This window comes from Electrophorus electricus, chromosome 9 (assembly GCF_013358815.1).
Source record: "Electrophorus electricus isolate fEleEle1 chromosome 9, fEleEle1.pri, whole genome shotgun sequence".
Lineage (NCBI taxonomy): Eukaryota > Metazoa > Chordata > Actinopteri > Gymnotiformes > Gymnotidae > Electrophorus > Electrophorus electricus.
This window is the reverse complement of record NC_049543.1, coordinates 8544475-8566024: the sequence shown is the minus strand read 5'-3', so window position 1 is coordinate 8566024 and position 21550 is coordinate 8544475. Positions and strand designations below refer to the sequence as shown.

The following is a 21550-nucleotide window of genomic DNA, read 5'->3' as shown; positions in this document are numbered from 1 at the left end:
ACGCCATTTATTCCGCACGTCAAAATAAACCCTCAGCTTGTGTGACTTCTAGGTGTCAGAGGGTTTGCATACACTTCTGCCTAATAGTTGCTTAATGTGCAGCTTATTGTAGCATGGCCTGGGCCAGTCTACTGAGTTACTGAAGCGACAAAGTCAACAGATCAGAAGATGTAGAATATTCCTGCACCTGCATGGGCAAGGCTTGAGAGGGAAGAGGGTGGGAACGGGGACACTGCAAACTGCGATCAAGGCAGTATACCACTCAGAGTAATAAAAGTTAAGGCTGGCCAAATGTTCTAGGGTAAAAGCCAAGACTTAATGGGAACCAAACACAGGCCATAGGTTTTATCTGACCCGCTCACCTACCACCGCAGCCATTAGTGCCTGACTATTTAATTTGCAACATATAAGATCCTAGCCTACAAAATAGGGCAGTTAACTGCGACCATTGGACCTAAGTAACCACTTTTGATTATTTAATCATATATGGTGGATCTGCCTAATTGGAGCATCTTTACAATGATCAGAGTCAAACCCTCTATGTTTGTAGGCCCATTTGTAGGACATTTGCGATATGTTTTGGAATAAGTATCTCTGCCAGGGAAGATTCTCAAAGTCAACTTTGTAATAATAGTGCTTGGTGATGTATGTTGTAGCTGGAAAGGACAGATGAAAAAATGTTTTGCATGTGCAAGCTGATACCTCATTTTCTTTCTCTCACCCTGATGGAAATCACATTGAAACTGTCCAGAGTTCGCAAGCTGCACCTTCTACACAAAACAGCCAAAATGAGAACTAGCTGCATCAGCAATGTAACATGCATTATCAGATAGCGACCAGCAGAAACCTTCATCTACCTTAAACGAGTGAGCACACTCAACAAAAGAAGAGTTGGCCTTCAAGATGGATACAAACTGTTCCATGTGACAGCTCGCTAACTCAAAGCTAGGAACTCCCAAACAGTTCCACAGTAGCTCAAGGCAATGCTAATGTTAGCTTAACTAGTGTCAAATAAACAAAATGTTATCTTAGCCATTTTATTTAGTTGCTGTGTTCAAATGAACACCTGGAATTAGATTAATGGGAGAGGCTGGTAACAGGAGCTGAACAAACATGTTTGCAGGGCTAGCAAGTGCACTTTGCTAATACGCTAAATTCGACACTTTGGGAATGAAGCTCATCTGTCTTGATGGCATCAGCAGATCCCTATCAGCAGCAGTTAGCATCTCCAAACACTGCTACAAGCTCATATATCCATCCTCCAAACACTTCACCTCTGCTAGCTCAAGAATCCATCCTCCAAACACTTCACATCTACTAGCTCATGTATCCTTACTAGTCTGGAACTATTTGAACCACAAATAGACAAATGTATCTGTACAATCTCTCCACCTTTGGTTTTGCTGCACAAATTGTGGACCTGTTTTCCACAAATTTGGATTCAGGCTGTTTATAGGAACTGTTTACAGTAAATACTTGAAAGTCATGATAGAAAAACACCCAAAAAATATTACACAGAATTGTCTGTCTTAAATTATCGAGAACGAGTCCTGGAGGGAAATGTCTCCTCCAAACGCAATGTTTTGTGTCCACAGGGAATTTATTAGGGTTACACAACTGTATTTTAACAATGCTGCAATTTTATTTTAGCTCCAAAAGCCTTTGCAAGGAATCTAGGTCTATCATTACAAATTTTCAAGGGCTTCTTTATCTAGTGTGGACCGTCTGTCAGTTGTGCCTCTGAATTAATTTTAACTTATGCTGGATGTTTATACCTAAGGTACCAGGTGTACAGTGTCAAATAAGTTTAATGTGGAAAAAGTGTTAAAATAGATATCTAACTAATATGCAACACAAAATTCAGAGTATTGTTTGAAGAAAGCTCAAAGAATGCAACTGAATGCAGACTTAGGCTGAATAGATAATTCTCCCAAGAATCAGGGTTCTTCATCTTATACAACTGCCATGTTTGGACACGTGTGTTCAAGCCATCTTAGTGTCCTGTGTCAGCTGAATGGTCAAAGGGTTTGAAAGGGGAAAAAAGCTGTAGAATTGTAAAACATACACAATTTATGGACCTCTCAAGTTTCTGTAGAAAGATGGGGAGATGGCATCTGTGATACATATTCACATAACTCATGTCTAGAGCAGGTGTTCTGTGTCTAAAGTGTTCTAAATAAATGTAACCTGCTTTTCCACAAACTAATGCTCACATATTAAGATGTATGCACATGTATCAGATGTATAACAACAAATTAGTTATCTATGTGGACAATGGTAAACATTGTAGGGTTACCATAGATTTTCACGCTAAATATCATGACCTAATGTTTGAAAGGTCATTAAAAACGTACAATGTACATTATGTTTATACTAGAGTTACAATGGTGAACACCCCAAGAAGATTAAATAATAGTCCCTGATATAACACAACACCAGAGATTTTTTTTGTACATGGTGCAAAAAGTACTTAGTGATCTATAAATTGAAAACAAATGTTTCAGCCCCTTATTCTATTATCAGTGTCTCTATTTAAAAGGTTTTAATTCCTTCATTGATTATAACTTTAAGGTAACCAGGTAAATATTTGGTTAAAATTATTTTTAAAAATGGATTAAGATGGGGTAAATTGTATGTGTTAAGATACTGACTGTCTACTGTCCACTGCAATCCAAACATTTGGTTTTATACATATAATTGTATGTTTTTTATTATGAGCTCTACTCCTAAATCTATTGCTTTACTATTTATCTCACTGGAATTATCATGAGTGTTTCTTCTGGATAATGTTTGTTTGTTCATGTTTCAAACAATTTAAAAGTTGGCTTGAAGAGATTTTTTGTAATGAGTTGAAAATATGCAAATAAAATATATGATAATAATAAAGCAAAACTGAGTTTCTAATATTAAAAATGTAAAGGTGTAACATATAAGGCAACATCTCTAATGATGTAGGACAAAATATATTACAACATAACATCTTTTGTATGTTTTTTCACCATTTTATTGACACATTTTAAAGTAGAAAATTATCAATACATTTAAATACTCTACACTGATTTACAACATGCTTCTGTCACATACTATTGTATTTACAAAGCTATTTACACAAGTATTAAAGGAGCTGAACAGATTACTTAGAAGGATGAATACATGAATGCTATAAATCAACTCATCCAGCTGTTTAATCCCATACAAATACAACCATAAATGTCAAGACAATCTATTTCTGTCTGTGTTTGAATAAATACACAGTATCTTGAAGATCCTAGTCCATAAGTACATTTTTTACACAGGCATTTACTGGGATGCTCGAGTGACAGGGAGTGAGGGCCGTTTTAATATGGCTTCCACCGAAAATGACAATGGCTCACTGGAAGACACCTTCATGTCCGTTGACTTGACCGGGAAGTCTTTAACTGCTCTCTCAGAACTTTTCAAAGAGCTTAGATCTTTAGCCGAGACATCCCTGTACTTCTTAGCGGCCTCCTCCAATAGGTCTTTGCAGTAGGGCCTCCTCAGTTCTGAACCCTTGTCACTCAGGGTCTGCTGGATCAGAGAGTGAAAGGAGTTGAGCTTCATGGAGAGTGTGTGCTTGGCGCTGTCCTTGCTCATCTTGTTTAACACATGCTCATGGCCACCTGGGTGCAGTGGGCTACCAGCGAATGACTGTCCACAGGCCCGCCTGGGCGGCGAGAAGGCCGAGCGCTCCCTGCCACTCTGGCTCAGCCCATCAGCAGATGCGGGCTGCGCCTCACCGGCCTCCATAGCCACCCGCGAGCCTTCAAGTCGGGCAGCGGCAGTGCCAGGCTCCTGCTCGGGCGAATGGCTCTCGCCAGAAGCCATCATCTTGGGGTCCCAGACAGCACCAGGTTTGAGGTTCTGCACGGTGGTGGCGTTGAGGAGACACTGCTGGTAGAGCAGTGCATCGCCCAGGCTGCTGGCGCCGCCACCTCCACCGCCAGCACGGGGCCACATCATGTAGCGAGGCGAGAGCGGGTACTGGCGGTATGTGGTGGCCACACTCACATTGGAGGAGATCAGCTCCACATTGGCTGCCCCACCAGATGCAGCCGCCGCTGCTCCATAGCCCAGTGACAAGTCCAGGCAGCCGGGCAGGAAGCCACACAGGTCCTTGGAGGGTGGCTCGGGCACTGCAGGAGCTGTCGCCGCTGAGAACGCTGTCTTGTAGGAGTTGTATTCGGCCGCATGCACCACACTGCCGGGGAGGAAAAGCGAAGCGGTGGCGGATTGGTTGGACTCCAGCAGCTCACGCTCTTTGTACTCCCGCTCCAGCATAATGGTCTCCAGCTCCTTGTCGGCAAAGGCTCGTCGCTTCCTCATGCGGTCACTCAGCGGTGGAGGCAGACTTGGCGCAGTGCCCAGAAAAGGGTCAGACTGCACTGGCCGGTAGCCTGCAAGAAACAAGCCAGCTTAGACCTTGAGACCCACTAACCCAGAACAGTCGCGTGTGCAAGTGTAGAGTAATGGATTTATAATACCATGCATATCAAATGGAACAGAATTCATACATTTGCTTAATTGTTCTGGGTAAAAATAAATAAAGCCCATGCAGTCCTTTGTAGTTTGCACTTTCATTCTGTTTCCTTAGTTAAATAAATGTCTTTTATTTCTTTTAGGCATCCAGTGCTTACTTCTAAAGCATTCAAGCAATAAAATCTATTGTTGAGTATCACAGAATACTGCTGCTGACAACATATTTCATGCAACACATTTCCAGTTCTATTAAAAGAGAGATGCTTACTGAATTAAAATGTCCATTTAGAAACCAAGAGAATTAAAGAGACAGGGAAAGAAATCCAAGAATAGCTGAGAGAGAGAGAACAGGAATATATTAGCTTGTCAAGGAATAGAAAAGAGGGATGAATGTAATGAATAAAAGGGCAGATTTTGAAGCATGTTAAAGCAGCCATAACGCCACCCTGTTATTGTCAGTAATATTCTTTTATGTGCACTCACCTTCTAAGATACTTTTGGCCAGCATGGTGGATGGGCGGATGTGCCTTTGAAAGATATTCCGTCTTTCAGCTTGTACTGGCTTTCCTGATATCCCTTTCTTATCCTAAAATTGGAAAATGGGCCAATGAGCATATAATTTATTTTATAATCTACTGATTTATTCATATTATAATGTAACACTTAATTTAACTTACATTATATTCGTTGCTAGAATTTTGGGTCGTCAGACATAGGTAGTCTATCTGCTATTTCTTTGCTGTTTATTAAGTATTAACATTTTTCTGATGCACATACATCTTTATATTTTTCTGCCACATTTAAGAAATATATGGATTCTATTTAGCAAATTTTAACTTCCAATTAAAGCGCTAAATATAAACCATTTGACTTGATACCACCACGACAACCATGGCCTTACTGTAACCGGTTTCATTATATTTAAATACGGTTCCGATATTAAGAAAATCCTATTCTAGGGAATCTTACCTCTGTAGCTTGCTGTCTTCTTAGCGCAACCTGAGCGGCCATGACGCGCTGTCGTTCCACGACCAAAAGGCAGTTAGCGCACTGGCAGTCTCTCCACCTGCAGAACCTCTTGTGTCCTTTGAGACAAGACACCACTCCGTGGTTCCTACAACGCGCGCACTTAGGCGTGCGGCTAAGTTTTTTTTGGTCTCCTGAACCATGATTTGCGTGTCCGGCTTTGTCATCCTCTTTGGTGCCTAGGTCCTCCTCTCCGGCACTAGATAACGCTGTGGTGAAACCCGTTTGGTCATCGCTCTCCGTTTCGAGACTTTCCACGTCGATTTCAAATTCAGGACCGGAGAGCTCCGTCATGTTGGCTGGTCCAATTCGGACGGGTCCGGAATAACTCGGTTGTTGTTTTATTGTTATTGATGCCGCCTAAAACAAAAAGTAGCAACTGAGTTCATTCCACTCAACGACTGAGCTGATTAGAGTCTAGCGATAAAGTGTTCGTCGATACAACGCAAATACGTTTAACCTGTTTATTCACAGGAAAGCTCAATATGACTGTAAAAATGAACGCACATTTCATTATATCTCTAAGGTTATGGAGCATACATGCAATAACTACAGCTTTATCAAATAGGCTACTTACCTCGTCAAAAGCGCGCACCAGTGGACGTTCAGAAGAGATACCCTTGTCTACACCAGAGCTCAGTAATTTTAAAAGCTCTCTTTAATAGCCTGTACGGTGGGGTGAGTTAAAAGACTCCACCTCTGAAATCGATTTTCTTTGCAGTGCAGAAGAACGCGAACCCGAGCAGAGCAGTGCTTTGGTGTAGTGATTTTTGACGCTGCCTCAGCGACAGAAATTATCTCATGCTTTCAACCCAAGACGCCTCCTCTTAAGGGCCACTGCTCTTTCGCTCTGATTGGCTCGCTGTCAACAGCATGGCCCCATTGGTTGTGTCAGACTTTCTCCATCGATTGACTTCTTAATGGGATGAAGTTACAAATAAAACAATTCCGGGAAATTATCAGCTAATCGCCAGCCAAAGAGGTGTCCCTACACGTTAAAAGGAAGAGACGATTTACTGTGTTCATCTATCAGTAAAACCGCTAATGTCAAGCTCGTTCAGGGTTAATTCCACTGAAGTTCAGTCTCGGGATTACTTTGTGCCAGCAATAATTACGTTTCGTTCTAAATGTTGCGTTGAAAGAATTACACGAATTACATGTTAACATATATGCAGGGGATGGAGCCCATGATTTCATTAACATGAGCGAGTTTGACCCAGAGAGGAATAATCACCAACTGTTTATTTTGCCACTCACATTAGCAAGCAGCCCTCCGATTTGTCTGAAATTTGCAAGCGGCAGGCCTATATTAAGTAGTGATATTTCGTTAGATTGTGTTTGTTAATGCTAATGTCACCACTATTGAAACTATTCAAATTATCACTCGAAAATGCAAAATTTGGTTATTGTTTTCATCTCTATTCAAACAACCCTCAAAGCTTAATGGTAAGCCTACATATTCTACTTATGGAAAGAATACACACAGATTTGTCTACCAGTAATTAATTAAAACCAAAGGTACGTATTTGTACTATATTATTGGTGTAAGTGAAATTTAGTGTAAGTAATAAAAAAAAACAGTTTACAAAGGCAATTGCATGGGTAACTTCACAATTACATCTTTATAAATTAAATCAAACTGTCAGAATGTTTTCGAAATTAACCTGCCTCTCACTTCAGGTATTCTCTCTGAAAGTATATATTTGTAATTTTCCATGTATTATTTTGGGCTACAGATGCGTTCAGTTTCGCTGTCCTGTTGTTAAAAGTGTGCACATCCATATTTAATCCGCTATACTAGTAGTTGTTAGAAAGAAATGAGAGTCAAACTATTATTGCCAATTGCCAAGATTTAGCTGATGCATTTACAAAATGTGCTCAATGGATTCGGCAAAATTAATGAATTGATACAACAAATGAGACTGTAAAAATCAAGTCAACATGCAAGAAAGACACACAAAACACCTCGGCCTTTGTTCCGATCGACCTACCATGTGTGAAGCCTCTCATAACAAAGTAAAGTCAGATGCCACTTAAGAATAACACCCCAGGAACATTGCTACTGTCTGAGATAACGGAGACGTAGTCCTGCAAGGGACACAGTGAAAGCACGCTATGTTCAATTCTTACTTAAGACATAGCTCGACAGAACAACAATTAAGCCAATGTAAAAATAATGCAGTTTTACTTTAGGATGGGTTCTATTTAATGTCGACACCCCATTATCCTAGTTATAATCTTTAAATTGCGACTAACGAAAAGAGCTTTGCTCTTTTAAAAAGGAGTACATTGTAATTTAAATAGATAAAGAACGTTGGAAGCAGAGTGGCAGTGAAAAAAATCTCCTTATGTAACACATTTAATAAATCCATCCACATAATACAATACTCAATGGCTGAACGAACTTATTATTTTTAATTGTTAATAGTTAAAGATAAGTTTGGTTCATCCCTCGTTAAAATGTCAGTTTATAAATGATTTGTTCGTGCTTTTACGCCATCTGCGTCACAGAAGTGCGTTTCAAGGGATGAAAGCATTCACAAAATAATCCGGTTTTGACACACAGCTGGAGTTATTTACAGCGTATGTGTGTACGCGAGCGCCCTAACCCGCGATGAAAATTAAAGATGTTATATACAAATCACCAATTGTTGGTAGATTTTCACCAGCTGCCAAAAGTGATACCATCGTCCATTCCAGCATATTTATGAGACAAAATTACACACTGATTTTCAAAAACTACGTTTTACTGAGTTCTATCTCTCTTAATTTAGAAACACTGCCAAAATTTGTTCCAAGAGTTGTTTCAGTCAGGACTGTGATTTAAACCGAGTGTTAACGGTAGTCTGGACTTGTCACGAAGCCATTCAGACACGCATGTGGTAAAGATGTTAGACGTGCAGGTGCAGCGTTGTCGCTCCGCCCTGCCTGCTTAATTTATTTGCAAGGTTATGGTCAGCCAAACCGAAAACCAAACTGCTACCATGGGGGAATCTCCATATAGAGAATGCTTTGATCCTCCCTGTTGCAATTGCATTAACACAGATTTGTATGTCATATAGAAATACCTCTTACTTTGTGAAAATCGAGGTTTTGAGCAAAAACAGTTTTTCTTTCTTTTTTCTTTTTTTCAGGATATAATTAAAATAGATAGATAGATAGATAGATAGATAGATAGATAGATAGATAGATAGATAGATAGATAGATAGATAGATAGATAGATAGATAGATAGATAGATAGATAGATAGACGGTGCACTGTATTGAATCGAATGAAATATGCATTTCAGAAAAATTCATTTACTCTTCACGTTGAATGACAATAACGCATGTGGCGCTTCTGCGCGACACCCTGAACGCGACTCCATCGGAGTGCGGAAGATCTGGAGGGCCTGTTATGTTAAATAGCATTTAAGGAAGCTTGATGGATTAGTAATACGTGTTTTCTGCTGAATGCTATACCAGCCATAATTTGTCTGTCTATTTGAGGACAACGAAAGTTGTTGACTTAGTGGCTCATATTCAAATGCCTGCGCAATAAGCCTTCTCTCGGTTAAGTCAACAAATGAGCTGAATGCTGCAACACCTGCACATTCAGACATTTGGGACTAAGACTAGCAAATTTTTTCAAACCTGTAAAACTCACTGGATGTTACATATAGGCATGCATATTATATAATAAACTTGTGTAATGAACCATATTAGACAAAAAACTAACATATTATTATTATTGTTGTTGTTGTTGTTGTTGTTGTTGTTGTTATTATTATTAATAATAATAATAGTCATCATCATATTGATTATATTACTAGTAGTAATGTTAATTTATTAGACAGCATTATTTGGCTTACTACAACATTACTTTTAACATTTAACAAGTTGGGTAATACTGCATCTTAAATCTGATTTTCAATTATTCTTTTAGAAACCTGATATATTAATAACACATACAGCTCATACAGCTATTTATTTATACAACTTATATACTTATCTTAGTGGTACCTTCCAGCACCCAGTGCCTTTCCGGCAGTTAAACTCCATTAACATGTCCATATGTTAACCGTGTTGTAAAAATTCTATACACATTAGAGAACATGGGAACTAAAAATGTGTGCCAGGAATTGCACAATTATTGCATTTAACCGGATGAACGCAAGATGGCACCATAGAATCACTCTGAAGTAAATGCTACGGCAGAATTGAAAACCACTGTACCGGGATCCTGTTTCCCAAACTCATAGTAGTGTTAGGGTCATATTAATTAAGCGAGACAATGTTCAGTGTAATTTTAAACAACACGTTTTTTAAACTACTTAAGTTCTCAGTCAACATAGCTTTTGATAAATGATAACAAATAAGCCTCGACTACATCCTGTCAGAATCAAACGTTGTTTTCGCTAAAACAAGGGACTCCAGTATGAGTGATAAGGTAGCGTATTTTGAAGAATATATTATTTTATTTGTTATTTCTAAGCTAAATGTTTTGTAGGTCTACATATCCTAATTCTGTTCTTTTGCCAGAACGTCTTAGCGTAGATTGTCTAATACTACTACAAGGCTCATTAGTGTACTGCTACAAGTCTAAGCGTTCTGCTTAGTGTATGTCTTTTATTCTTCGCGTGTTTCTTTTATTAAATAATAGTTTAAACGTGTCGTTTGCTTCGGTAATTCTACAAATACACAGCCGGTTTTGTCTATTATGGTCTAAAATACACCACTAGATGGAGCAATTTGCTCATTTTTGTTCCAATAAATTGTATGAACTGGTAAAAAAAAACAAAAAAAAAACAAAACACTTTTCAGTCCCCGCCTCCAGCGCCTGTCTCATATATAATTGTAGGATAGCCAAAGTTGAATAACGACCACAACCAGATTTAAGAAGAGCTCACTCGTGGCCCTTAAATACGCTAAAAGCGTTCGGAATTTAGCCGACTGTTTTGCCCCTTTGCGTTTTAAGGTTAAAAGAGGTCTTCCCTGCTGGAGAAACATAAAAATGCAAGCCACACGAAGTAGCATTTAATAAGCGTGTGAGCAGCAGTCTCATATTTGTAACCACAAGGTAACACTAACTGAGTTCTGCGTGGTACATCAAAGACTATTTCTGTGATTAAAAGCGGTCACCACCATGGGAAAAAAAATGGATGAAACGTATGATTCAAACAGTAACTTTTTTCGGGTATCAGTGTAAGTGCATTCATTAATATAGCGCATACCGTGCAAGCACTTCGTTATCATATACACAGAACTTGACGAAATTCAAAGGTCACACACCCCAAATACGCTTATTGCCCAGTTTTATTATTTTGGTCATATTGTTATGTACAGTACACAGGTTAAGGCCAATTAAAGTTGCACTGTAGTTTCGTTTTATTATAGCCAGTTCAGCGGATAAATTCAAATCCGATAGGAAATTATTAAAATTCTGCTTATAAACTGTAAAAGGGTTAAGTTGTTCTGCATGTACTCAGTGGGGGCAACGAAATTAGACTATATTCAGTCATCACTGTTTTTATCGGTTATGCTGTTATTATACTATTACATTTTATATTTAAGAAATATTTGGAGAATTATCGTTATCTGCTGAAATGACTCCACCCCTTACCAGCAAATCTACAACTTCTTATTTGTAATTACAAAATTCAGTAATATCCCAATAGTGTTACCAAATAGTGCCTTTCACAATTGTGTGTAATTTTCTACAACTTATCTACATTCATTTCACTTAAATGACAATGACAATTCAAAGTATGTATTCAACATATACATTTACATGCTTTATTGTTTCATTATTTCTACATTGCATTGCTATTCACAGTACATTTCATGCAAAGTGGAATTAGTGGTTATTTTTCACAGACTAATGGTCAGTCAGTCACACTTTTTGGTCAGGTCAAGCTGGTGATTTTATGTGTAGATGTTACAGACAACTGCACTAGTACGTTCACACATTGCACTGCACAAACATCTTACTTCAAAGAGACACATAATACATTATGTAATGTACAATATATTTTTCATAAAGCTCCTACAACGGCAAAATGTGCCATATGTCTTTTTTCAGTTCCATTTACAACACTTTTGGTACATTAGCTCACTTCCCCATGTTGACAGGCAGAGGTTAGGCGGACGTACTAAGGATTCTGGAGTCCGAGGAGTCAGACCTCTCATCATACTCCTCATCGGGTGCATATATCGTCTGTTTAGCCACGACTGGGCAGCCATCCTCCTGCATGCTGAGCCGGTGCTCCTCTTGTGCTGCCCTGGACGTTAGGAGTGGCGAGGTGCGGAATACCCCGGGCGAGGGGCCAGAGAAGGGTGAAATGTATTGCGAGCGGAGCTGGTACTGCTGCTGCAGGGTCATGGTATTCCACAGAGTCACATCATTGTGCACAAAGGGGCCCGCCTGGCTGCGGCTCAGTGAGTTGCGCAGCATCAATGGGTAGCGGGGCGACTGGGGGAAGCTGGGCTGCAGTGGCATGCCCAGTGGACCCGGCACCACACCTCCAGGTGATTCAGGCGAGAAGCGCAGCGAGTCGGGCACACGGAAGGCTGAGCCCACCGACCATTTGGAGGAGGAGACTGGGTATGAGGTGAGCGGGTGCTCAAAAAGGTGCCCATTAGAGGGCAGGACCAGGGCTTCAGAGGTGTCAGGTGAGGTCTTGTCCACCTTTGTGGCAGGGCGACTGGAGAGGAGGACCTCAATAGCACCCACCAGGTCTCCACCACAGCCCCGAAGGATCAGCTCCAGCACAGCTGGCTTGTGGGTGGGAAAGATCTTCTTCAGCACTTCCAGGGGTGGGCGGTTGGCCCGCAAGTTGAAGGGGAGGGATACAGAGCCTGAGAGGCCCTCGATTAGGAGGTTTGGTTCGGAGGGAAACTTGGGACTGTCAGTCTTTGGCTCGGGGTCGACACAGGCCTTGGGCAGTGCATAGCGGGGCTCCTCGGGGTGGGGAGGGGGCTCAGGGGTGTCGGGCGTGTAGCAGGAACTGGGTTTGGGCTCCTCAGGGGAGCTAGCGGGTTCCTGCTCCCGATCACTGGCGCTGCCGCTGTTCTCTCCTCCGGACTGCTCAGCAGATAGATCCTCACTCAGCTCTGAAACACACAAATGAGTACAGCTTTCTAAATCTATGTGCACAAACATGAAATAAAATGCATGCACTGGGCATAAGTGCAGTAAAAGGAGTTTTAAATTTACACAGGTAAGAAAAGCTAATAATGTAACTTCAAGAATTATGGTTTGAAACTGTAATGGTTTACATAAGAAACTACATAACTACATAAGAAAAAACATTTTTATAAAACATACTTTAAGGGAGAAAATGGTATAATATATTATAAACAATATGGTTCAGACTCACTGCTCATTTCTAATAGGCTAAATAGAAATTAATTTAGTCAGTCATTAAAACAATTTAAATAGCATTTATATATGTATGATTTCAAATAGAGCAAAATTAAGGTTAAACATGTTGGCTAATCCCTAGTAGCATACGTATTGTATATAATACCACATATTATTGACGTTAATAAAAATAAAAAATTTAAAAACACAGGCGGAATATGTAGTTTCGAGTCACTTTCATCAATAATGGACCCTGAACTGGACCTCAGCACTACAGAGACTGAAAGCAACATTCCTCTGATAGGTTACTCGCCTGTCAGCTCTAAGATTATTTATATCGGCTGACTTTATTTCCTCTAAAAGCTGTTAACACAAAACTGCTGACTGGCTATCACTGAGAGATTTGTTGTAGATTAAACTTCACCACCTTTTGCAAACTGATTGCCTGTTATTTGGTAACATTTCACTTGAGTTTTGATCTTTCCCAAAAATTATTGTTATTGCGTTCGATTCGGCGCTGTCCCGCCTTGATTACTGTAATCTTTGAAACGATCAAATATCATCTTATTGAAATGAGCTTGAAGGAAAGTCGATATCACACTGGCTCGGCTTCGCGTCCTACCGTGTTGTCCAATTTTGTCGTATCCTAACTCATAATCTCACGTGAGTTTTTGAATTATATTAGGCTATTTATAAATAAGAATACGAGAAACTGTTTTTACTTAAAAGGAAACCGGCATACCTAAACTAAAACTGGATAGTAAAAAAGATGAAAAGTTGTGTTGGCTTCCTTAGAATGAGGAACACACACACACACACACACACACACACACACACACACACACACACACACACACACACATATATATATATATATATATATATATATATATATATATATATATATATATATATATATATATATATATATATATATTGGCGTATTATTAATATTGTCATTACCGTTACCATACTTTATCACATAGCACTTTGCTACAAAAACATGGATGTTTCCTTATTTAAAAAATCTCAGTATGAAAAATATACTGAATAGACTAACTCAGTTGCGTGAACACTGTTTTTGGAAATACATAGTCTAGAAAATATTTTCACCTGGAAAACGTGCAAATGTAATCTCTGTATAGTTGCATTAGCATCTTACTAAAATAATACTCTAAAATCAATCATCAGACATCCTCCATTAGAGTTCACTCTATGTAAATGTCAAAGTCAAATTAAATTATATAGCGCTTTTTACAAGACGTGTTGTCACAACATTGTTTAAAACGTACATCAAGCAAGCTAAAGTAAATTATCTGGATGTCTATAACATATTGAATGTTCAGATAAAAATGTATAAATACCACGACAAAACAAAACGCCACAAATAATTTTTTTAAATGGCCAGATTATTTTACCCTGTGGTAGTTGTGGGGTAATTGGGTCGGCTGTCCATCGCAAGTCAATGTTGCTGGTTCGTGGCGGTGCGGTCTGGGCGGCCTCGCCGCCTCCAGTTCCAACGGCGATGCCTGGTAGCGCTCTCAGCGACTCTGGAATGAGACTCTCCAAGCTCTCGTTCGCCTGCTGCCGCCGTAGCGCGACCTGGGCCGCCATAACCCGCTGGCGCTCGATGATAAGAATGCATTTCTCGCAAGTACAGTCCTTAAACCGGCAGTAGCGCTTGTGACCTTTTAGCCAGGAAAGCACCCCGTGGTTCCTGCAACGGGCACACTTGGGCGTCCTCTGGAGGGGCGCTCTTGGCTGGGAGACCGGGCCCCCCATGTAGAGGTAGGGTGAACCGTAGCCATTCATTTCACACAAGTCAGATGGACGTTCGTTTCCAACAGTGCCAGAGCGGCGAGTGCATCAGATAAGGTTCGGAGGCAGAGTGCTGTCAGTAGTCAGGAGATCAGGCCCCTTTTGCTACTCGCTACACTCGTGATAAAGAGGTGTTGACTCAAAGACAAGGATCCACCTTTTCCCCGGCAATAAAGACGTGCATCAGGGAATACTCCACGCACTAATGGAAGCGAGTAACTTCACGTTATCTCTCTCATCACTGTCATAAGCAGATCGGATCCTCAGGGAATGAAGGAATACGCCTAACCCTCACGAATCTGACTAAAAGATAGATATAGCTATAAAATATTTCGTCTTGTAATCTCTTGGGTGCACAATTTAAAAAAAATACTTATTTTTGAAAGAAAAAAACTCTATAAGAAAAACATTACTTGTAAAAAAAAAACTTTGAAAAGAAAAAAAACTAAGAAAACAGTGAAGCGTGTGTCCCGTCCCTGTAAAAAGAAGAACAGCGACCGAGTAATCTATTCCTAATACTACAATGACCAAAATGCTGCCCGCTTCATAATTTGTGAACATTTCGAGTGGACAGCAACCTGATCCTAAGCAATTATTACAACATGCTTAAGGAAGGTCTTAGAGCTGCAGCAATTTCAAAAAATCAACTGGGAATATGCCAAAGAATGCATCCCGTCTTGACATCGCCGCTGAGAGCTTCGCATGAATACGGTGAAACCAGTCGGTAGACCACTTTGTTTAACCACATGCTGAGAAACCGAATTAAACAGAAAAGAAATAATATGCTGGTTTGCATATGAATATGTGCTTAACTTATTCCCATGAGGGGTTTTAAACAGGCCGAGAAAGCGCGCTATTCGAGTTAATTGAGCGATTAAATTTGGGTTGAGTTATTGTTTTTTTTTGCTGTGGAAGGAAAAAAACAACAGGAATTAGATGGGGAATGCATATTTTAGGTTAAGATACATAGAGATGGCCAGTATCAGATCTGACAAAGATAATCATTCCTATTTCATTTCCACTGCCAAAATATAGTGTGTTGTATGGATTTCCTCACATCTCAACATAATACGAAGAAGTGATGTGTATTTTTTCTCTCTCATACATTACTTGGTTAGCGCATCTTACACGACAGCAATGTTTAAGATGTTGAGATGCTCCATCATCGCCTTATAGTGTTAGAGTCTATTGAAACCCAACACCGGGCACCCCCCAAGCCCCGTTTCTGGTCCTAAAAGGGTTTAGTCAAGCACATAATGGGATCCCAGCAGAACAACTTTGAGAACAGGGGGCCACGGTAAACTTCACCACATGAACTCCGTTTCCAGGGCTATTAAGCTTTTAATTGGAAAATAGCAGAGGAAATTTCAAGGTGACGATAATGCGCCATGCAGTTTGTGCAGGGCGAATGAATACGAAGGGGAGGACGTGGCCGATTATATTGAGCAGCTATATATGATAAAATTATTTACGTTTTACGTCCATTTTAGGATTGCGCATAAAATGCATTGTGTTTGTTGTCCACAAAATGATGAACACGAAAAACGTGACGGCCAGTACAAGTCTAGGAAATTGTCAACGTTCGGCTATTGAATCAAGTTTTGTCTACTGGTGATGACCGTGATAAAACAAAAACATGGAAAGAGGCAGACTAAACATAAAATACTGCGCGTAATTTAGACAATTATAATGGCCTAAATATATGTTATTGGAACTGAGGCAAGCAAAAATGAACAGCTCCTATTAATAAAATAGGCCTACTGAGATGAACAAGTCTTAATGCAGGTGACAGTAGGCTATTACCCCATAGCCTAAATGAGATCATGTTTTAGTTTATTTTACACCAAAATAGCCTACCTAATTTATGTTTTAATTGAAAAAGAATTATATTTATATCGTCTGAATTTTTGTCGCTCCCTTTAGGAGATATGCCCCACTTTTTGATCAGCACTTAAACGAGAATCATTCAGGGATAGCCTAATTCACAAAACATTTAGACTGTCTCGATGGCTTCTCGCTGATCATTTATTTCACGACTGTTCAAAAACAAAGTAAAAAAAAATGTTGTAGAGCAATTTACAGTTACAGGCTCCGGAGATTTGATAATCAAACATGTACAGCATACATAACAAATTGAGCTGATATCGTTCCAGTTTATGGAGTGTAACGCACATGATATGCCACTCCACAACTAGATCTAGTGTTAGCAATACGAAATAATAACATCAAAAGGAGTTACGCCGCGTTGACAGTACAAGTAGCCTGTAATATAACAGAAATTCTTGTGTGTTCAAAATCGTTTGACAAATTAGTATAAAGAATTATACAATGACACTAAACTGAAAATGTCAGTTGGCCTCAGCAATTAACGAGCAAAGATCTCTATGTTAATAGAGTCTGTAAATAGAAATTGAAAATAAAATTAGCTAGGCATTGATGTATGGAGTGATGTGCAAAAGCCACGCCCTCAGAAAGTGAGCGATATCTGAATTTAAACAGTAGACTTTCATTGTAGTTATATTATTTATTTTTCCACGAGGTCCAAAATGGAGTTTTGTGACAATTTAAGACTTATTTGTAATTTTATATATCTTTTAATACAACCTTCTAGAGTTTGTGGATTTAAAAAATTGGTCGGGGGATCATGTGAAAGCAAAATAGTAAATATATAAAAATGTTCACCTAAAATTATCATCAACATATTATATGTTGGATAAAATGTTACGTCTATAAATGAAAGTACAATCTATCAAAGTTCATGGAATAAAAAGAAAGGGCATGGGACTCCATGATTTGATTTTAAACTGAAATGAATGCGTTAAGATATCAGCACCAGCCTGCATTTCATCAGTACAGAACGCCAGCGCAGTTTATACTGAGTAAAGGACAGTATAGAGTCTATAAATATCCCAGTCCTGAAAGTCATGCATTTATAAACCTATCTGAACCAACAGTGAATCTTTCAGCTGAGCTACTACTATGTTCTGCTATGACTATCATCTGCCAGCCATTAGGTAAATATTAGGCAGTTAAACTCCACCCCAGCGTTTAATTATTTTTTAACCTCTTAACTAAGAACATGCAATTCCTGGCTACATGCTGAGACCAAGTTACATGTTGGGAAAAGATCTGAGATTCGAATTGTGAAAGAATTTCAGAATTTTTAGAAAAGTGACAAGGATAGCACGCTTCCCAAGTTTAATGTAGAATTTAAATCATTTTTGTTTTGACAGAAATGCAGATCCCAGAAAAATGTTTTCATTTGCTATTATTTATTAAACTCAACTGAAATTGTCCTGAAAGACTCTCAATACAATGCCAATGCTACCAAAAAACAACTACTAAATGAAAGACTAATTAGGAAAGATTACGACCATAGCTTTGAAGCTGTTCCCGCTTTGCCGTGACAATATATAGGAACAACATCAAGCATCCAGTTGCCTAATCGTCTATATTCCGGAGGGTGGATCCCCAACTGAGCCAAATGACAGGCGTCCAATAGGCACCAGAGTTGTGAGTGATGGCGGGACATCTGTCCAGTGAAATGTCTTGCTAATTTTTCTGTGCAGCTAGAGCCGCCAAGGGCATTCAAATCACTGCGGTTTGACAGCCAACTCCTCTCCCAGCCACACCCTCTCTATCTTGGTGTGAACAGTGGCAGACAATAGTACCGTTGACACTCTTGCCTATTCTCATTGATCCCAATAGAATTAACTGTTTTAATATACTAGTTTAAAAGAAATAATTAAGTCCTGTTTGGATCCTTTTTTTAAAAGAGTGATTTGTAGTATCACATGTCCTACCTGGTGATATACTAGATCTACTTTCAATAAAGATTTCCCTCAAGCATTAAAAATGTTATCCTATTTTTGAAGTTTGGCACCACTAAATGGTCAATATGTTATTTAAAAGAATGTTTGATTTTCGGATTGTAATTCAGACCATTTAACTTTCTTTACTAAAATCCGCATTTAAGTGTTGAGGGTCACTTCTGCTGCATTTTCTGAAAGTTAGAAAAGTTAAATTGGTTATATCATTATATGTTCTTTTAGTACTACAATGTATGTACATGTACTAAGTGATTACTTTATTAGGTACATCTAGTCTACAACCAAATCAAATAGGCTGCTATACATTTACAGTCAATTCTAAGATATAATTCACCACTCCTGGTACCACTGTGCAAACCTTTATTAGCCACTTTCATAGCTGACCTGGGTTTGACCACATAAAAAAAGACAAAACATGGACAACGGGCAGATGCTACAAGGATGCTTTTATACTGGAAATGCACTTGTATGTTCTGTTCATTGAAAAACGTATGAATGCAGCACAAACTGATACAGGTATGGCATTTAGTAGACACTTTAATCCAAAATGACATATTTATGACTGAATAAAATATCAGAACTGACAACCTTCTGATGACTAATCAACCACTAGGCTACCACTGCCATGACATGTTTGCATTATACATACACAAAATATCCAAACATCAACTGCCTTCGAAAATAGATCAGATCACAGATCACTGAGGAAAGAAACCCCTTGAAGCATGGCATAACTGTGCAGAGAGCAAGACAAGTTACTATTAGACAGTTAATGTCTGAGTACACATAAATGTGATGGGTACTGTAGGTACAGTAATAGAGTAGGTGTGTCTAATAATTTGGAAGTTTGGTGTAATTGTACAAATATACTGGCCCATATTAATTTCTGGGAAAGAGAAGAAAATGTTTTTTTCCTAAATCATTCACACACAATTTAATTCACAGGCATGCCCAACACATAAATCCAGTCTATCACTGGTGTAATCAGGAAACACAAAGATCGGGACCATCATCATTCACAAATTACAGTATATGTGAATGAGATTATTCCAGATTTTCAGTATTTTGGAAATATATAGCTATAAAAAATGATGTTGGTATTCCTGCAGACTATTTGTGAATCTCTTGAGCAATAAAACAGCACAGTATGTAACAAAATAACACAGTTTACATTTTCTGTTGGCATCCCAGGCTGAAAGACAGTATAGAAACACTTGAATCCTGCATTGTTATGGTTTAGGTAATCTCATACTTTTCTCTTGATATGGCTATAACCTTGATCAATTCGGTAGAGTTTTGACAAACAATTTACAAATTTCCAGAGTAGTGCAGTTTGCTTTTTCCAATTCATTGCATACCGACCCCAATATGAAGCGCATATGTAAAGAATTGCAGTAAACAGGGTCCTGTTTCAGACTGCACGGTCATCAACCACTTTTATGGTGATTCTTCCCTCCCTTAAATCCAGAACTCCTGACTATGAAAAAGCCCCCTCCTAGTCTACCCCTCCTCTGTGTGTGTGTGTGTGTGTGTTTGGATGCATCCTGAGGACGAGTACAGCTTTATCGTGGCTTTGTCTTGCATGCAGTTGTGATTGATGGCGCAATAGCAGCTCAAGGAAAACAAATCCAGCGACACTTTTCAGCCCGCCGCCAGAATACAGGCCGGTGTGCAGCTACAGAAGGACGTGGCACAGCCACCGCCACTGACAACCCCCTGTGATGAAGGGGCCTTCCTTAACTAAACTCGTAAAGCACGAGGCAATAAAAGTCAATCTTCTGTAAAATCCAATTAAGTCATTATCTGACTGATTGTATCTTTAATTGAAAACAGAAGTGACAGTAAATTTCTGTGATATATCAGGATCAATCGATACTGCCGCGCGATCCGCTCCACAGCTGTGATTTATAATGTCAAAGCAGTATAGGTAACTCCACATTCTTCTCACTAAAACCACTGGGGGATGAAATTAAGAGTAAGTGCGTTAAATAAAAAAAAGAAAAAAAGATGGCCAGGTTATTGATTACAGCAGATGAGGGAGATTCGAATGAATGTTTTCAGAGCACTGGGCAAAGAAAATACAAGTAATTTTCATTTTCGGTTTTATACAGTGCACTGTACACAGAAGCAGAATCAGTCATCCATTACAGTTCTGTCTTCTCAGAACACAAAGCCACATAAACACCGGAGTATGCTACTGCAAATGAAATTCCTTGCTGTCCTATTAAGACATAACAATAACTGACATTTGCAACATGCAACTCAAAATTAATCTCCATAACAGTCATAGTCACAGTAACGAAGAACAGTGGTTAAGGCAACTGAATGGTTTTGTGGTAGAGCACGTCTCCACTGCATTAACAACTTAAATCTACCGTCTGAAATTATAAATGTCTACATTTCGCATTACAACAGTCACAACGGTGGGGGGGAAAATTGGGAAATGAAGTGTTTAGTTGCAGCACTAGAAACAAAAATAAAAGTGCGGACATGTAAAAAGCACAAAATCATACTGTTGCAGTTTTTGATTTGTTTATTATGTGTTTGCAGTTTATCAAAATTCCCTGACTTGGTTCGCTATTTAAGTCCTTTAGTAGTATTGTTTTTGGAAGTATTTACTAGTATTGTTTTGGAAGGCAATAATTCTACCTGACAAATTGCTATTACTTCACTGGCCAAGAGAATTGTTTGAACTGTACATTTTGCAAAGTGTGACAAAATTTTGTGATCAAAATTGTCTAGTTAAGCAAAAACACTATTGCTTCTCCACTTTCATTACAAGAGTCCGCAACGTGGCTCACATTTCAGAGCTACTCATGGGCTTTTCAATGTTCAATTCTTCCTCTTGAATTAAGTATAGTTAAGCAAACCCTATAAATATGAAGGGCAAAAGGTGACAACTCTAGGTTATGCAAAGAAAAGACAGAATCACTCTCTTTATAAACTCAAGTGCAATAAAGAATCATTAAGGTGATGATACTGATGCAAATCATCCAAAGTTAAATGATGTCCTTTGGTTGGTAGGCATAAATAAACC

At 39.1% G+C, this 21550-nt stretch overlaps 2 protein-coding genes across 2 annotated transcripts; both read right to left on the bottom strand.

Moving 5' to 3' along the window:
• Positions 1-3006: 3006 nt before the first annotated feature.
• Positions 3007-6296, bottom strand: dmrt2a (doublesex and mab-3 related transcription factor 2a). Its single transcript, XM_027029417.2, has 4 exons — positions 6101-6296; positions 5467-5883; positions 4981-5083; positions 3007-4415 (listed from the first exon to the last, which is right to left on the bottom strand). Exons 2-4 carry the CDS (start codon positions 5815-5817, stop codon positions 3301-3303), a joined length of 1569 nt encoding a protein of 522 aa, XP_026885218.2. The 5' UTR covers positions 5818-5883; positions 6101-6296; the 3' UTR covers positions 3007-3300.
• Positions 6297-11641: 5345 nt separating this feature from the next.
• Positions 11642-14677, bottom strand: dmrt3a (doublesex and mab-3 related transcription factor 3a). Its single transcript, XM_027029072.2, has 2 exons — positions 14284-14677; positions 11642-12615 (listed from the first exon to the last, which is right to left on the bottom strand). Exons 1-2 carry the CDS (start codon positions 14675-14677, stop codon positions 11642-11644), a joined length of 1368 nt encoding a protein of 455 aa, XP_026884873.1.
• Positions 14678-21550: the final 6873 nt, after the last annotated feature.

Coding starts and splice junctions, on each gene's coding strand:
- dmrt2a (XM_027029417.2), bottom strand. CDS start 5,817: ATGACGGAGCTCTCCGGTCCTGAATTTGAAATCGACGTGGAAAGTCTC. Junction 5,084..5,466: donor GAAGACAGCAAGCTACAGAG/GTAAGATTCCCT, acceptor TTCCAATTTTAG/GATAAGAAAGGGATATCAGG. Junction 4,416..4,980: donor GGCCAAAAGTATCTTAGAAG/GTGAGTGCACAT, acceptor TGTTTCTTGCAG/GCTACCGGCCAGTGCAGTCT.
- dmrt3a (XM_027029072.2), bottom strand. CDS start 14,677: ATGAATGGCTACGGTTCACCCTACCTCTACATGGGGGGCCCGGTCTCC. Junction 12,616..14,283: donor TACCCCACAACTACCACAGG/GTAAAATAATCT, acceptor TGTGTGTTTCAG/AGCTGAGTGAGGATCTATCT.